The following is a 17,191-nucleotide window of genomic DNA, read 5'->3' on the forward strand; positions in this document are numbered from 1 at the left end:
ATGGGCAACAGTCTGAAAGCCATAGTTGCTTTTGTGCCCTCCAATGAGTGCCAGAAATACCTCCTGGAAGACCTAGAAGAGATGCCAGTGGATAAAATGGTGGATCTGAGTGGCAGGCAGCTGAGGCGGCTGCCTCTGCACATTTGCTCTTTTAGGGAACTGGTCAAGCTGTACTTGAGCGACAACAACCTGAACAACCTGCCCCCCGAGCTGGAGCAGCTGCAAAACCTGCAGATCCTAGCGCTGGACTTCAACAACTTCAAAGCGCTGCCCCTGGTTGTGTGCACGCTGAAGCAGCTGTGCATCCTCTACCTGGGCAACAACAAGCTCTGCAGCCTACCCCTTGAGCTCCGGCTCCTGCAGAACCTCAAGACCCTCTGGATTGAGTCCAACTGCCTGCAGTACCTGCCCGAGGTCGTGTGCGAGCTCAGCCTGCTCAAGACGCTGCATGCCGGCTCCAACGCCCTGCGCACACTCCCTCCCCAGCTGCGGTGCTTGCAGGAGCTGCGCACCATCTGGCTATCTGGCAACCTGCTGTCCGAATTCCCCCCTGTGCTCCTGGACATGCCTTTTCTGGAGGTGATCGACGTGGATCGCAACTCCATCCGGTTCTTCCCAAGCCTGGCTCACCTCCCCGGCCTGAAGCTGGTGATCTACGACCACAACCCCTGCCGGAACGCACCTAAGGTGGCCAAAGGGGTGCGCAGGGTGGGAAGGTGGTCAGAGGAGAGCCCTGAACCTCGCAAGCGGTCTGGGGCAGTGATAGAAATCACTCTCGATGAGATACCGTTGCCACCTCCCCCTGCCAAGCCCGAGCCAGAAGCCGAGCCCTGCTGATGTTCAGCTGCCCGTGCTGGCAATGGCACAGCACACCCACAACGCTGCCCAACATCTACTTCTCCCTCACTTGCTGGTGTCCAGGGAGCACCATGCCGCCTGGCTCATCTTCAGGAGCAGGTGCAGCAGTTTAGCCCTAGGTGACAGCAGAACTCTCTTGTACAGACGCCCCTTTTACACAGCACCCAGCACTCTCTAGAGCAAAGACTTCCTCCCAGGTGGGGACCACAGTTTGTAGTAGAGATGAAGACACAGTTTAGGTGGATTATCCAGAGCATGTATGGACTCACTGCTCTTCACCTGTGGGCTGGCTCTTCTCCTCTCTACCTTGCTGAGGTGTCTCAGCTCAGCTGGAAGCAACCATTCAAGGTGATGATGGAGTAACCCACAACATCCATCTCAAATGACTTACCCAAAATGCCACCGCAGCAGCAGCAGCTTGAAGGATTCCCCACCAGCTGTGTGGGAAGCAGTAGCAGATCCCTGGCTGTGCTATCAAGGAAACAGCATGTAGGTACTTGCAATCTCTCATCTTACAGCTGCTGCCTTCCTCCTGGAAAATTAGCGGCCGCTCTTGTTATTGCCAAGCAGCATTTTAAATGATGGTGAGGAAAGCTGGAGGCTTTGCTGCTAGCTTTTACGTAACCAGCAATGACACCTGTGAGGCTGAGTTATCATGCAGTAGCAAAGAAGAAAACCAAAACCTGGCTAAAACGGAAAAACCACGAGACCTGCAAAGGTAAACTTGCATGAATATAACCTGTGGGCTGGGAGCCTGCTGCTACAGGCTTGCACAGAATTGGAAGCTGAGGTGAACTTTACTCAGTTGACCTCAGCAGGGTGATTCTCCAGCTTGCAACTCAGACCAGTTCAGATGCCCTTGGAAGTGTACTGAACTAATTATTTTTTAAAGTATGTTTTGCTTTAATTGTGTAACACAGAAATCTGGCTCAAAATGACATTTTTAGCTTTTGAGTCCATCGCACGGATCATTGAGTTTGGTGAAAGACAGACTTCTTAGAAGGGTGAGGAGCCCTTGGTGGCACACAACAGCCACTTCCCTCTGCCTCACTCATCCATGGAACTGCCTCACCAGTGCAGCCTGCCGCAGAGGCAGCTGACTGCCCAGGAAAGGTTTGATCCAATGCCAGTTTGTGACTGCTTAATGTCATTTGCATGCTTGGAAAATTATCTAGAAATATATATAAACTCTGCTAGCACTTGCTGTCTTGTTAGATGAAGTCTGAATTTGGATCTGGCTGGCACTCATGCAGTGTGCTTACTCATTACATTAAATAAAGTGTACTAGTGCCTCACTGAGTTAAACCATCCGTCTTCAGAATTAACTTAATTCTCTCTATCCAAATTCTGTATGTAACCTTGTTCCAAACAACTATTCCTTGCTACAAAACAGAACTATCCATCAGGACAATAGTTTGGGGCTTTTTTAACATCCAAGTTCAATATTTCATTGCCAACAGAACTGTCCTGGTACTTGATTTATCAGGGGGGTGGCAGGGGAGGTAAAGAAGAAGATGCTTTCTCCCGCTTGACAATGGTTTGTATTTAACCCTGCACTCTGTGCCCAGTATGGTCACTTTTGGAGATCTGAAGAGAGTCTGTTTTGAGAGTTTGGGGGAATGTTCAATTCAGGAAACCTACGAGAGAAAAGCATTTGCACAGATACCTTCTTCATTTCCAATTCATTTCCCTGCCTTAGGAAACTTGTCCTGGTGCTTGCCAAGGTGTTACGTTATCCTTGCAAGGGCCAGAAGGGTGACAATACCCAGAAGACTGCTGCAGGCATGATGGAATTCCTTGTCACCCAAGCATCAAGATACTAGTCCCATTATGCAGCACAATGCCTTTGCAGCAACTACTGGACTAAGGAAGAAGATTATAAACACAGGCTACTACAGACAGGAATGAGGAAAGAAAAACGAAAAAGGGAGCAGCCTGGCACATTTCCCACTAACTGCCCTCTACAGTGTTTGTAAAGTTAGCCTGAGTCTGCTACATCATGGTCAAACACACATACTGTTTGGTCCAGGATGCTGATATCTCCCCCAAAGTGCACCATCCTCTCACCTCCCCTCAGCAGAACACCTATCTACATAAAATTTGTAATGTAAATGCTGTAAAATCCCTTAAGTTGTAATTCTGAGCATTGCTTAAGGTTCCTCTTCAGCTTTTTCCTCTTCATCATAAAAAAAAAATGAGTAGTACTCCAGTATCACTAGAAAAGGGTAACATTTAATTTCAGAGCTTATTTCTAAGGTGCCAACTCAAAACCTACGCAGCCAGGACTGGAATAAACCACTGACGCTGAATGTACCAGGCCAGTGTGAACCAGTGAGCTGCACAGACTGAAGAGGACAACCCCCTGCCCCGGGTACGCAGCTGAGGACTGAGGATGCACACCACTGCTTTTCTGATGGAACTGCCCCTCCCAATTCTACACAAAGACAAATACAACTTTGGTGAATTTGGATTTTTTTTTTTTACTTTATTTCTGCGTATTTTAAGTGGAACCTGGAGAGGAACAGAAGGGAATAGGGCTGTATAAAACCCATGTTTTACTTGAAAGTGAACTCTTCCCCACAACACATATGACCTGAAATAAGTTAAAACCAAATAAAGACAGTTATTTCATGCCACTGATGGAGATCTGCCCTTCTCAAGCTTCTGTTCCATAACTTTACGAAAACTAGATTATTGAAAAAAATTACTAGGTGAGATCTGGTCCACACATCCTCAGGCACTGAAGAAAATTTAACATGGGCGATGGTCTGGTACACGTTTCCTGGGGAGAAAAAGAAAAATCAGAAAATTCCACCTCACTCTGATGTCCATCAGCCTCCCCCCCGACCCTTATTCTTAATTTTCAGTTGGTATTTTGTGTTCAGTGCTGGGTTTATCTCACAGCACAAAAGGCAGTATCATCTCAAAGCTAATACGCCACCTTTGACCATAGTAGAAAACCCCCGTGATTCACAAAATAGTCAAACTACCTGTCAGTAGGCACGTGTGGGATAACCTGATCACAAGTGGCATTTCTACCCAAACTTTTTAACAAGCATGTTTTTGTTTTAGCTGTTGATTCTACTTCAGAAGCACCTGGGCATTTCACTACAATTCTTGCCAAAATTAAAAAAGCATGAACCCTCACATTTTGGTCAGCCAATTTTGCAGATCTTTTAGTACTATAAATGGCACATGAGTAGCTGGTGACCTAAGATGAACTAGGCATTGTTCAGACACGCTAATTTAAGCACACCGATGGCTCTAAAGGCCTGCTCCCACTCATAACGCAAAACCAATCATATAACATGAATGTTAGCATGTCAGGTATCAGTCTTTATGACAAAGTATTTTTAGAACAAGACTTTTCTGCACAGTTACTTTCCCATAGAACGGTGTTACTCTATCCCACTGTCACTGGCCACGTAGATACTCAGATCATACCTTGGTGCTGCTTTAATGATGTCATCTACACGAAGAATCATTTCTGCTGCTTCAGCTGCACTCAGCAAAACTTGTCTCTTGACTTGGAAACTTTCTGTTACTCCCAAGACTGCCATGTCTCCAATGGTACCCTCTTTCATATCTGGAAGGAGAGAAACACTAAGCAGTTGTTTTGGTTTCTTTAACTTGGGGTATTTTTTTTAAGGAAATTACAAGAAGCTGACTGTATGCTAAACTCACATGCTCAACTGAACCATATTGATAATAAAGGAACTATTAAATAAAGTCTTGTACTTCAAGGCTGCTGACTTAAGCTTAACACGTTGCACTTATATACAAAAAAATTAATGATGAAAACTATACACTGGGAAGAGGAGACAAGATCCCAACAGCACTTTAAGAACTATTTTCTTAGGTATATCAACTTCAGAGTTATCCACAACTTTTTGTTAAGTTTTTTTCGGGGCAGAGCAGGGGGGTGTTTGGTTGTGTTGGGGTTTTGGTTTTTTTTTTTAAAATCAATCCCTTTCTTTTGAGCTTCATATAACTACGCTCAATGTAAGTAAAGAAAGTGGTTGTTACAGGTGGAGACCATCCCCTTCAAAAACAAAGCTTTCCACTCTATTGTGAAAAATCTGGTAGAATGATAAAAGAATCTAACATTGCACGCCAAGCAAACAGAAATCGACATACTCAACTCTTCCAGCTGCATATATCAGTAACAAACAGATGTGACCAAGTTTAATAAGCCTAATAACCCTCCCAAACAACAATCCAATGAGAGAAGTAACACCAAGCCCCTTACCAAGTCCGTAAGTAGTCTTCCCTTCACTGTGAGCAGCTCTGAGTTGAGCAACCAAATCTGCACTGTCATAGCCAGCATTATCAGCTATTATGGTTGGTATCTAAGGGGATAAACACCGGTTGTTTTTAATTAATGCAGGTATTGATCCCTAGTAAACATGAAACATACTTCGATATTGCTAATTTACTATTCATTTGCAACAAGAGGAAGTTTCAAGAACATGGCAGATGATCTGTTACAGTGATCATGAGACAGGGAAAAATTTTTAAAAAAAAAAAAGAAAAAAGAAAAAAAAAAAAAGAAAAATCAAACTACCTTTCTAAAGATTTTGCTTAAGACCTTGTTATAGAGAGTAGCTGAGAGGACAGAAGTGTGTTAGCAGATTTGCCAGTTCATTTGACATGGACAGAAGGAAATCTGTCTCTTTCTTAACATTTCAGACTACAACCGGAGAAGTGGTTTCATTGTAAGAACACTAGCCTGCTGGTAAGCATTAACCACCAGATCATTCTGCTCACTGTTTAAGTCACAGCAGCGCAAATTGCACATGCTGACTGAAGAAGTAACGACAAGTCACCATGCCCTTCAATTTTCTTGTGAAGAAATGTTTTCCTACGGTCTTTCATTTGCTAAGAAATGTTTTCCCCAATTTAAATTACAGGGAGGCATTTTTTCACAAAATAACAAGTCTGTTAGCACAATAACATTGTGTAAATGTTTCTTCTGATACTCTATTTCCTACTAAGATGCAATCTCCAGTGCAAGTCTAGAAATTTCTACATAGTACTAGAGCATAAATACAAATAGCACTAGAATATCAATAGAACAGAAGGGTTGCTCTTTACTAATCAGTTGTCAAGTGAATAAGCCGAGATTTTTATGTGCTATTTCTGCTGCACTTTTCACCTTGCAGATAAGAGGAGCAAGGATCAATTAGAAGAGTGTGAGCATATGAACACTGAGAATTCTACAACATCTGGAATTATTAAAACACCAATACTTTTTTCTGAGAGAGAAAACAATAAGTTTTTCCCCTTTGTTCATCCAAGATGTGTTGCTAAATTTCACTTTTTTACTTTTAGAAAACAAAAACTTCAAAAGAGAAGCAACTATCTGATGTGAGAAGTTAGCAAACTCAGTGAATCATTTTGTGTATGAATTCAGCAATCTGATTAAACAAACTTACCATTCGTAAAGCCTTAGCAAAGGACTCCATTGCAACAGACTCTTTACCAGGTGTTCTCATGGCAAGTTCTGCAACAGCATTGGCCATCAGCATCTCTGAACAACCTATTCATTGAAGACACACAGATGTCTTATATCTGACTTGAACAGTATTACAAAATTTACCTCACATACAAAGAATATAATATTCACCTCCACCATACACAGTTCTAGTGTCCTTCACGGTCTGGGCAAGAACACAGAGAGCATCATGCAAAGACCTCTCTGCTTCATCTAGAATCTGCTGTGTTGCTCCACGCAAAACTATGGTGCAAGCTTCACCTAAAAAGCACAAATACAAAAGGATGAAAAAAACCTAGCCAAAGATACAAAAAGAGGCTACCACAAAGCATTTGTAATGGTTTTGGTATCGCTGCAGTCAAGTTTTACATAGATCAATTCTGAAGGGAAAAAAAAGCACAATGACATTTCACAGGTAGAATGAAATTATGTACACGGTGCTGTTTCTTTTATCAATGAACTGTTCCACAACACCTCATTTAATTTAATAGGAAATGAATGTTATCTCAAAACAACCCCTTGGAAGCTTACAGCATTAGCATTTACTAGAACAAGCTCTCAAGTTCTTGAAGTATGACATTGCTACTTTTTCTGTCAAGTTAATCTCCCAAAGCAGAAATTTTGTTTCCCATCCTTACAAATGTCTATGTTAATTCACATAACATTAAACATACCCAGTTTCAACCATGAGCATGTGTCTTTGCAGGATTTTTACTTAAGAGAATGGCTTTAATAAAAACGGTTACATGAATCATTATAAAATCCCTACACCATGCTGGTAACCGAAAAGTGTTAGCAAAGGGTTAACCCAAATGTTACAACATGCCATTAGTGCTAAAACACTTACCCATTGCCACTCCAGAGAAATGAATGAGTTTATCTTCTCCAATCATGACTTCTTCAATGAGCTTGCAGCTTCCTAGTTTTACTAGTTCAGGGTGATCAAAGGTCGATGCAATTTCACCGCCTACGAACATAAGATCATACAAAAGTCAAAGAGCTTATGATGAAAGCATCCATTTAGGCAAGGTCTAAGCAAAAAAATATTTAAGAAATCACCTTCGTAATTGCCCCAAAATAAATATTCATCTTTGCCAGTATTAAAATGTCAATGTGTTTAAAGTTTTAATAGTATTTACCAATGAAGTATTTATAAAATACTAAATCAAGTTGGTTAAGCTTTTTAATTTGACCTTGTATCAGAATTAATTTTGTCTTCCTGATGATGGCTGAGAACCACCGGCCACCACAGCTGAGTCATGCTATGTCATAGCAGCAACATTGTGCTCGATTTGTAAACTCCCAGACTGTAAAAAAACCAGATACTACAAAGACCAAAACATCTCTGAATGGCACATTGTTCCAGTACTTTGCTCTTCCCATGACGAAAACCATTTACATGTATTCACTCCCAATGTATACTCAATGATTCCATATTGGCTTGCAGCACTGCTGTAGTTGTAGCGGTACAAGGAAAGAGAGTATCTGTAGTAGAGTTTGTGCTTACTAAAAGCTTGTCTATTTTTTCAGCTATATCCAGTGTGCTCGGATACGGTCCCCTTGCTTTGTCTACAAAATTTGCTTTGAATTTACTCCAGAACATAGCAACGTTCCTCTCAATCAAGCATTTGCCTATGTCAATGTGTCTACAGCCAGTTATACACAATTGCTACTTCAGTTTTCTAAGCTCAACAAGTCAGTATCTTTCCCTTTCTCCCCACAAAGCAAATTCTCCATTCTTCTGACCACTTTCACAATCAACTTTTTACTATGCTCCACTTAACTATCTCTAACTTCAGCAATGAGAATCATTTGTAGCACTCCAGATGTTTAATTTTTATTAGAGACTAGGGTCACATTTAGACAATCCAGGTTGTCCGTGTTATTTGTTATTTGAGGTCAACCTCAAGCTGATGACTCAGGCCCACATTTTTAACAAAGGATGACTCTTTAGTCTTCTCTACGATTACATTCAAACAGCCACCATTTATAACATGATGGCATTATTAACTTGTGGATTCATCATATTATTCTTTCTATTGCTAAAATTAATCTCTTCACTAGAAAACTGATCTTTCAAAAGTTTAGCAAGCAGTGGCTTTAATGAAAATACTTTTAAAATATGAAAGCAAATGACTAACTGGCACTAACTGGCTAAATTATATTCCACCGTTAGCATTATGACCCTTTATTCACAGTTGCTAGAGGAAAAAAAAAAAGTGTATTTAAATCATTATGCAGAGGATTCAGAATCAAAACAGACATTTTACATGTGAACATACTGAAGACAAAAAAATGAGATACCTGCTTCTAAAAAAATACTGACTATTATATAGCAGCTGATAAATCAACAAAGTAATTCACAAGTTTCTTATGGTCAATTTCATAGGGCCCTCCATACATGTTTTTATTTAAGTACTGTAAAATAAAGCTTATTTTGAGTACTTTTCATGTTACAAGATCTGCTTAATAGCAAAAAGTACAAACTAAATGAACAAGCATTAATATTTACTGAAGATCAAATAATGTGATCTTGCAAGTTTCATATGACAAGGTACTCTACATACCTGTAACGAGAGCCAGACGTTCTACACCAGCAAAGTCTGCATGTTCAATAGCCATGACACCAGCAGCTCCAAAGAGCTGTTCAGGGTAGTTGTAGATCAGCTGCCTACAATTAAAATACATCTTCACATTACATATGGAATAAACCTTCTAAAACACCAGATTAACAAAGGACACCGATATAGCCTTCCCCTGAAGGGCAAACCCTCCCCTGAAGACACACTATCAACGCACAGTGACCCATATGCTTTACATTCTAAGACCTTTGATCCTAAGTGCCTGCTGGGCACTAACAGCCTATTCTAGCAGAGTGCACTAGAACAAGACATGAAGTAACATCTTTAATTCCTTCAACAATACAAAAATCTAAACAGTAGACAACTCTATGGCAACAACAAATGGTCAGTCGTGGAAGGTATACAAATAGCAGACCACAAAGAGTATGTGCTCCCTTATTAATATGTATCCCGCTGTCTCTAGAACGAAGTAGTCATCTGAAGATGTATGGTCAATGACCATTCAGGAGTGCTATGCCAAATTATTTTTCCCTTCCGAATTAGAGATCGAGTGCTGTAGACGTTCACCAAGAGCTGGGAGATACCACCTCTGTCTAACAAGAAGTTTCTAATCTATTTTCAAAAGAGCCAGTTAACACTTCTGAGTATGTGCAGAGAAGATTCTTCCTACTCTGGATCCTTGTAGCCTTGACCCCTGCCAAGCATCACCTCAGCAGTATTTAACTGGCTGTTTAACACTGTTTAACAGTATCAGATGTGAAATGGATCTACAGTGTGCCTAGAAGCAGAGGTCAATTTTATCAGGGAATAAATCTGAAAGTCAAGAGTCAATCTAATTGGAATACCATTAGCCTGACTACAGTGACTGCTACCTGAGCTTCCTTAGGGCAACTGCATTACAGGCATACTGGATAGCAGCCATGGAGTCAAAGTTTGGGCTTTTTTTTTTTTTCATACTTCAAAGGATTCTTCCAGCAATTTTCCAACAGGACTCCTGACTCTAGGACTCTGTATTTGTACCATGTCAGCTAGACACTCATTTTGCCTACACTAGAATATAACACATGTGAAACATGACATAGGTGAAGGGACTATGAGATTCACAGGTCTGTCAGTGGTTCTTACAGAACACAAACTTTGCAGGTGAGTTCTAAGATGCACTCTGTCCTTAAGAGTGTATCTTCGCTACTGCAAAAACCAGTGCTACTCTTACAACTATTACTAATCCGCTGCTTCATAGACTACATGATGCACTAAACCACCGAGTGTCAAGCTGCTTGTTTGTTTGCCTTTTTCACTCAAATGAGAATTACTGAAAGGCAGAAGCATTTTTCATGATTAAATTGAATGGGGTTTATTTTGTGCTATAACAGTTCAGGAGAGAAGCGCACTGCTAACAAAAGTCACTCAGATTGTGACATACCTTCAGTAAAAATTGTTATCTTGCATACTTTCAAAGATGTGCATAAAAGGCTCCATGACAGGGAGCACAGAGGTCTCTCAAACACACTTGAATGTGGAGCAGTACTCCAGCACCAGCATTTTAATGCAGGAGAAAGCACAGTAGGTTTCATCTGAACTAAATTAATTCAGCAGCACACTCTTTCAGCACCCATTTCCCTTAAAAAGGGGGAATATAGATATGGACAATGCTGCTGATATTCCTAACTAAATAAATCTGTTAGTATGAAAGCACAGTGACATGATTAACTAGTATCACTTCTTCCTCATTAAAATACAAAACCAAAACAGGAGGGAGGAGGGCATGGTGCACAAGGGGAAGCACAGAAAAAAACATTGGCCTTACTGACAGGAATAATTTAAGCATTAGGTACGATCACCTAATTTTACAGATACAAGCATAAATAATGTTCCTCACACTCACAGTATTAAAATCTTGCCACTTTCTAATTGCACTGTCAAGTCTACCCCTTCTCCCAGAAAATACATACCTGTTAATAAAGCAGTTTATTCCATGCTTAAGAATACGATCTACCTTCTCCTTCATTTTTTCTTTTTCTGCCTGTTCTATTTCTGCTACCTTTGCTGTAGAGTCCACTCGAACACGAGAGCCAAAAATCTAAATCAAAGAAAACAAAGAGTTCATCCTCAAAAGGAACTCCATTTACAAAAACATTGTTTCACAACAGTAGTTCTGTCACGTACCTTAATCTTGTCTGTATCCATACCAGTATTTGCAATAAGAATCTTTGCATTTTCAATTCTTTTTGGCTGATTTACACCAATCTTTTTGTCGAGTAAAAAACCTGTAGTAATAGAAAGGCCTTGTAAGACTTGATCTTAAAAAAGGAAAATCCATTTACATTATTACCCAAATTCCTTGTATTTATCATTGAACTTAATAATAACATCACAATGCTTGCCAGAACAAATTTGTATAGAGAGGTATGACTTCTAACAGCTTCATTTCTGAAGTGCACTTACAGCCAACAACATACAAAGACTTACCTTCATCTAAGTAGGAATCAGCCAAACTTCCACCAAGTTTCTTAATGACATGGATAGCCTCCAAATTACCAGAACCTTTCAACCTCAGAACAGCTTCCACAGCTAGTTTGACAAAGTGATCTTTATGATGAGTAAGTAATTTTGATGAAAGAGTTGTTCCTGCGATGTTCATCAAGTCTTCACGGAACTTCACTTCATCATTACTGAAATGAAGTCAGTAAAGGGGAGAGTTTGAAAGTCTTAATTATCATTAACCTATCACTCTGAGTCTTGCCCCACTTCTAGGTGAACCATGCACCATTTTGAGGAATGCTACACAGAATCTCTCCAGCATCCCAGAATACAGCCTTCTATTCGAAACACAAATTCAAGTAGGAGAACCTTTGCATTCAGCTTTAGAAAGCCTGTGCTCTCAAAGTGCTGGGTAAAGGAAATAGTCACATTTAAAATCAGAGTCTGAAATCTGAAATAACAACTCAGATTTTCGTTCTAGGAAGCAAACTATTGCTCACATTTTGTTTCTGCACATTATAAGTAAATTTAAATAATTGCATAAAGCTTCTGCGGTTCATCTAAAGAAAATGCACTCTTTTTTCCCTTAACTGTTAAAATTAATAAATTCAGCCTTTACAGTACTTAAAAGAGAGCGAAGAATTTCCTAATGGTATATAATTCTGATATTTTAATCTTCACTGATTATTAATAAAGTGTTAAGCAAATGTACATTACTAACCCATGATCCACAGCTGCTTTGAGAAGTGCCTCTCTTGAAGCTTTTGTGGCTGCTCTCCAGCCCGCAATGATGGTCTGAGGATGAATCTTCTTTGAAATCAGTAATTCTGCCTCCTGTATAAATGAAATTAGTAATATTTTTTTTTTCTGCCCAAGGTACACTTACACTAACTAGGAAAGACACTTTCAAGTAATCAGAAAATTCTGAATGGCAGTACAAGCCAGAGAGCTATAACAATGACATTGGAAAAAAAACCTGCCAGTAGAGTGACTTCAATCTAGGCAAATATGATCTGCCCGCGAAATATCGTCAAGAAATTTGATTAATTAAAAACAAATCCTAGCTCAAACAGGAACAGTGAGCAGGCATACACTTCAAAATAGCAATCTTTCACGTCATGTTTCAGATCAGTTTCCTGTTCATTTACAGCTGGAACTTAAAAGTGTAGTTGTGAGTTGTGAGGAACTTGGCAAGCTGATGGATCATTTCTCAGATGCTCTTGATCACCGTCCCTGGATCTGAGATGATCAGATATACTGGCACAGCTCCACTAACACGAGTTCCTCACTTCTGAAGTCTCTTTCACAGTAATTTCAGATTTAGAGATTGGCTGTGTAAACGGTTTAAAGGAACAGTACAAATTCAGGTCTTGTATACAAAAGAACAGAATTTAACACGTCTTTTTTTTATTTTCCTCTTTAATAATATGGAAAACTATTTCAGAGGACTGTGCTGCATGCTGCCTAGTGCAAAATCTAGAAAGTAAACTGAGAGAGTGATACTTTTCTGTTTCACTTGCATATGAAACAATAGGAAATAATTTTCTAAAATGTATCAAATGACAACACTTATGATTTGATAAATAATAAGGAATAGTCTATAATGAAAAATCGATGATGTAATGCCTAAGGGTCTTTTTGCTACCAGTTTCAATGGCAATGGAGCAAGATATTCCTATACTTTAGAAGCCCTCTTCACTAAATTCAAATAATAAACCTCCTATTGATATCACAGGAGTACACTGCGAAACAGAAACACATTGGAAAAACTGTAATACATCACCCTCAGTAATTCAGCCGCCAACACTGTGACAGATGTAGTTCCATCACCAACTTCATCATCCTGAACCTTTGACATATCTGAAGAAAAAAGCCACTGGATTAATGTTTTTATTCAAAATACCACACTCGCCCGCACCAGCTTTACATACAAATGCTTTTATCTCATATTAGTTCGGAGAAGAGAAAAAAGCACCTTACTCCTCCATAACTTAGAGGTCACCCTGTAAGTCACAGAAAAACCCAAGATGCAAATCACATTCAGCATCCTTCAAATTCCTGCTCTTCATCAGCAACCTAAACACCAGCTCCAGTCTGGCAAGGATCAAGTGATACTCCTCTCTCTTCCCATTCCTCAAGTTGGTCAACAAAACAAAGTAGTGCCAGATGGAAGCTCAAAAGTATACATATAGGATGACAGAATATAATAACCAAGCAGGCCACATGAACTGTTGATAAACAAGGAACCAGCAAACACAAAACCATCACGAAACTTGACACCAAATTGTTTAGGGTCCTACTTATCACTAGAACTGGACCATTTGAACACTAAGACAGTTGATCACAAAGGTAAACTCTGTGCAGAGTACAATGGTGATTAAGTGAAAAACACAAATTTAAATCAGGGACAACCAGAGAGAACCTCTGTACCCCAGTAGATTCCTGTCTCAAATTTTCCTGTTGAAAAAAGTGAAGGGCACACAGCTGTCTTTTGTCCCTTTTGACTCCTGGGACAAATCAAGATCGAGGGAAAACAAGGAGACATCAGAACAATTTTGCAAGAGCAGCATGTACCTCAATGATACTTCTGCAGATACCACAAGTCTTAGAACATCTTGACCTCCTTACTTCAGGAATTCTGCTTCCCCTCCCTTCAATTTTTCACATTATTAGAAAAATACTTTTCTAAGAACGAATCAAAACTACATAATACAGCTATAAATTAAGAAATGCCAAGTACTTCAACGACAAGCTGTTAAAAACTCACCAACCAAGACCTTGGCAGCTGGGTTGTCAACTCCAATAGCTTTCAGGATGGTTGCACCATCATTTGTAACTGTTACTGTGCTATCTCTCCCAGTACTTAGAAGAATCTTGTCCTACAAAACGTAAGGTTTAGAATATTGCTTTAAAACATACTGTAACTACTAAAACTAAATTAACAGGTATGACCACAGAAAACTTGCAGCTGACTTACCATGCCTTTAGGCCCCAGAGTGCTCTTGACCAGATCACCGATAGCAATGGCACCAACAAAGGATGACTGAAATGAAGACAAATATACCTTAGAAAAGGCTTTATTTCCGCTTTAATACAAGAAGCAGATCCTAGCCCATAACTTCCCAGAGGACATCCTAACCCAACCCTTCCACAGTTGCACTTTTTTCAGCAGAGACTGAGTCCAAGTTTCTTAACTGCTACATTTTGATAACCAGATCAAATATACTTAATTCTCACAGAAACCGTAAAAACGTGTCTCCCAGACAAAAGAATCGCCTTCCAATGAACATCATTCTTCTGAGCTAAGGTATTTCTTTTTTGAACACTTATGAGGAGTTTCTCTATTTGTTAGTATAAACAACACTCCTCCTACCTTCTGTTCACAGATATGCAACAAGAAAAAAGAGTGAGACAGACGAAGCTCCACATCACCATAAAATGCAAGTACATGTAACAGGAGAAAAGGCAAAGTTCAATTATGCCAAGTATTACCACTTTCTTAGAGAACTAAACTTACCAGGCGAGCTGTTTCTGCCTTTTCTTCATCTGCACCTGCCTTGAAAATGTTCACAGGAGCAAGGGAAAGGGATGCCTACAACAGAGTTAATACAAGAACAGTCCTTTAGCTTTAATAAAACAATGCATTTTAAAAACAAATCCCTGACACTAACAATCTAAAAAATGTTTTTATTATTAAAATTATTAATGTGCATAGCCCATTTGGTTTGCATAAATATATTCATGATAGAATTTTTAGAAAGAGTCAAGGTGAATTTATCTTGCAATCTCTTAATCATGTGAAGAGATTACAAGATTGATTGCAATCTACTCCTAAGGACTTCATACCGCACTCTCTGATAAGCACTATGAGCCTGAAAGGCCGTTATCAAGTACCTTACTTCATGGCCAATGACTGCGGCTGCTGTGTGTAGCCAACCCTTACGTACAGACAACCTAAATATCAGTAAAACCTACAGAACTTTAAAAAAAATTTAGTTATCGAACAAATTGGGGATTTGGTATTTTGATATTTGTGCTGAACTCTCGCCTTTTTATTTTTGTGTTTCCATACAAATTATACCAGTAAAGAATACACGCTGATAAAGACTAACACTTGCAAAAACCTCAAGGACTTAATTAGGATCAGAAGCCAAAAGAAAAAAATACATCAACCCTTTTACGAGAGCTCCGTGCGCTTTCACTTTGCGGCGTGATCAGCCTACGACTGTCTACCAGTTTCACGACCGTTCCGTTATTGCTTGGACAAGGAAAACCAAAAGGCTGCGGTAGCAGACGCCCCACGCCGCCAGGGCGGCTTCTCCCGGTCTTCTTGGAGCCGAGAGGCGGGAAGGAGCGGCCGCCCTGCCGCCGGCACCGCGTCAGCCATGCTGCGGGCGGCTGGCACGGGGCGGAGGCGCCTCTCCTGCCGGGCTGGGCGGGGGGATGCGCTGGGAAAGCCGAGGCGCCCCCGGCCGGCGCGGCAACCGCCCGTGGCCGCCCCGCTGCGGGCTGGGCCCGGCCCGGCCGGCCCCTGACGGACCCTCCATGCGCGCGTTCTGGAACCTTCTAGGCCCAACACGCCGCCCCCCCCGCCTCTCCGCCCGCGCGCGCGGGGCAGAGCGCGAGGCCGCCCCCACGCGAGCGCTGCAACTGCCGCCGGACAAAGCGGGGGTGGGTGGGGGGAGGGGCGCGGCCGCCAGGCCCTCGCACGCGTGTCTACGGGGAGCGCGGCTGCTGCCCCGCCCTGCCGCACCCCAGCGTCCCCCCCAACCCGCGCACAAAGCGCCGCCACGCCGCACGGCCCGGAGGCCGCCGCCCCGCCGCTCACCATGATGCCGGTGCCGCCGCCGGGACCCCGCCAGCCGCCTCCTGCTCCACCACTGAGACACCGCGCGGCCCCGCAAGCCCTGACGAAGCTCCTGGCGGAACTGGCGTCAGAGGAACCGCCGCTTCCGGCGGCGCGCGGTGTTGTGGGAGTCGCCGCCCGTCAGGTCGGCGCTGGGGGTGGGCGGCGGGCTCGGGAAGCGCGGAGCTGCGCCCCCGTGCAGGAGCTGTGTTGGTTGTTAATGAGTGAGGTGGCATGGAGGTCTCCTGCCCCGTTCTGTGGAACGCCCGCCGATGGCGCAGCGGTGAAACGGGGACATTGTTTTAATTGGGTCATTAGCCCTAGCCAAAACTTAAGATACTTTTCTACATAACTACGAGGAAAACTGAAGGCGTTAAAATGCACTTAGTGCCCTAGTTTTCAGAACTAGTTGAGGAGGGAAAACATCTAACTCTCTGAAGAAAACAAAGCAAAAAGCCCAAAGAACTCAAGAAAAATGCCAACCGAGTATTGACTTATTTACAACCAGAGATGGATGTTAAAGTTGGTAGTTTTAGTCATGGGTTTTTGCTCTCTCAACCGGGATAGGTACCTGTCTGTGGCCAGCTTGACTCTAGAACAAACAGCTTTACATATATTCCAAGAGATTTGTATGTGGCAGCAAGATGAGGAACACCAGCTGGAATTAACCCTTGAGGAAAAAGTCACATAAAACCTTTTAATTTTTGTAATACAAATGGATAACTAACAGGATATTTTTTTTTTTTTGAAGGGAGGGAATAAGCTTAACAAAAGAGTCTATTATACTGTTAAGTGGCATTTTTTATTGCCAGCAGTGGGGAACACTGGGAATCACCCTCCATAAGTGCTCCGAAGGTTGGACACTCCTGCTTTGCTTATATTCACATAATTATTACATATGCATTACAATTTTTGAAAATTTTGACATAC

General features: G+C 41.6%; 2 protein-coding genes across 2 annotated transcripts; one reads left to right on the plus strand and one right to left on the minus strand.

Annotated features, from left to right (window-relative positions):
- LRRC10 (leucine rich repeat containing 10) lies at positions 1 to 837 on the plus strand (the record flags this gene model as incomplete). The annotated part of the gene is made up of 1 exon (XM_080363672.1): positions 1 to 837. One exon carries the CDS (start codon positions 1 to 3, stop codon positions 835 to 837), a length of 837 nt encoding a protein of 278 aa, XP_080219798.1.
- A 2,476-nt stretch (positions 838 to 3,313) lies between these two features.
- On the minus strand, positions 3,314 to 16,348 carry CCT2 (chaperonin containing TCP1 subunit 2). Its single transcript, XM_080344427.1, has 16 exons — positions 16,244 to 16,348; positions 14,933 to 15,007; positions 14,393 to 14,458; positions 14,183 to 14,294; positions 13,199 to 13,275; positions 12,137 to 12,249; positions 11,404 to 11,606; positions 11,101 to 11,201; positions 10,887 to 11,014; positions 8,920 to 9,023; positions 7,200 to 7,319; positions 6,485 to 6,613; positions 6,294 to 6,397; positions 5,108 to 5,207; positions 4,303 to 4,444; positions 3,314 to 3,640 (listed from the first exon to the last, which is right to left on the minus strand). Exons 1-16 carry the CDS (start codon positions 16,244 to 16,246, stop codon positions 3,610 to 3,612), a joined length of 1,608 nt encoding a protein of 535 aa, XP_080200553.1. The 5' UTR covers positions 16,247 to 16,348; the 3' UTR covers positions 3,314 to 3,609.
- Between the last annotated feature and the right edge of the window lie 843 nt (positions 16,349 to 17,191).

The sequence above is a fragment of the Nesoenas mayeri genome (assembly GCF_963082525.1).
Source record: "Nesoenas mayeri genome assembly, chromosome: 1".
Taxonomy (NCBI): domain Eukaryota; kingdom Metazoa; phylum Chordata; class Aves; order Columbiformes; family Columbidae; genus Nesoenas; species Nesoenas mayeri.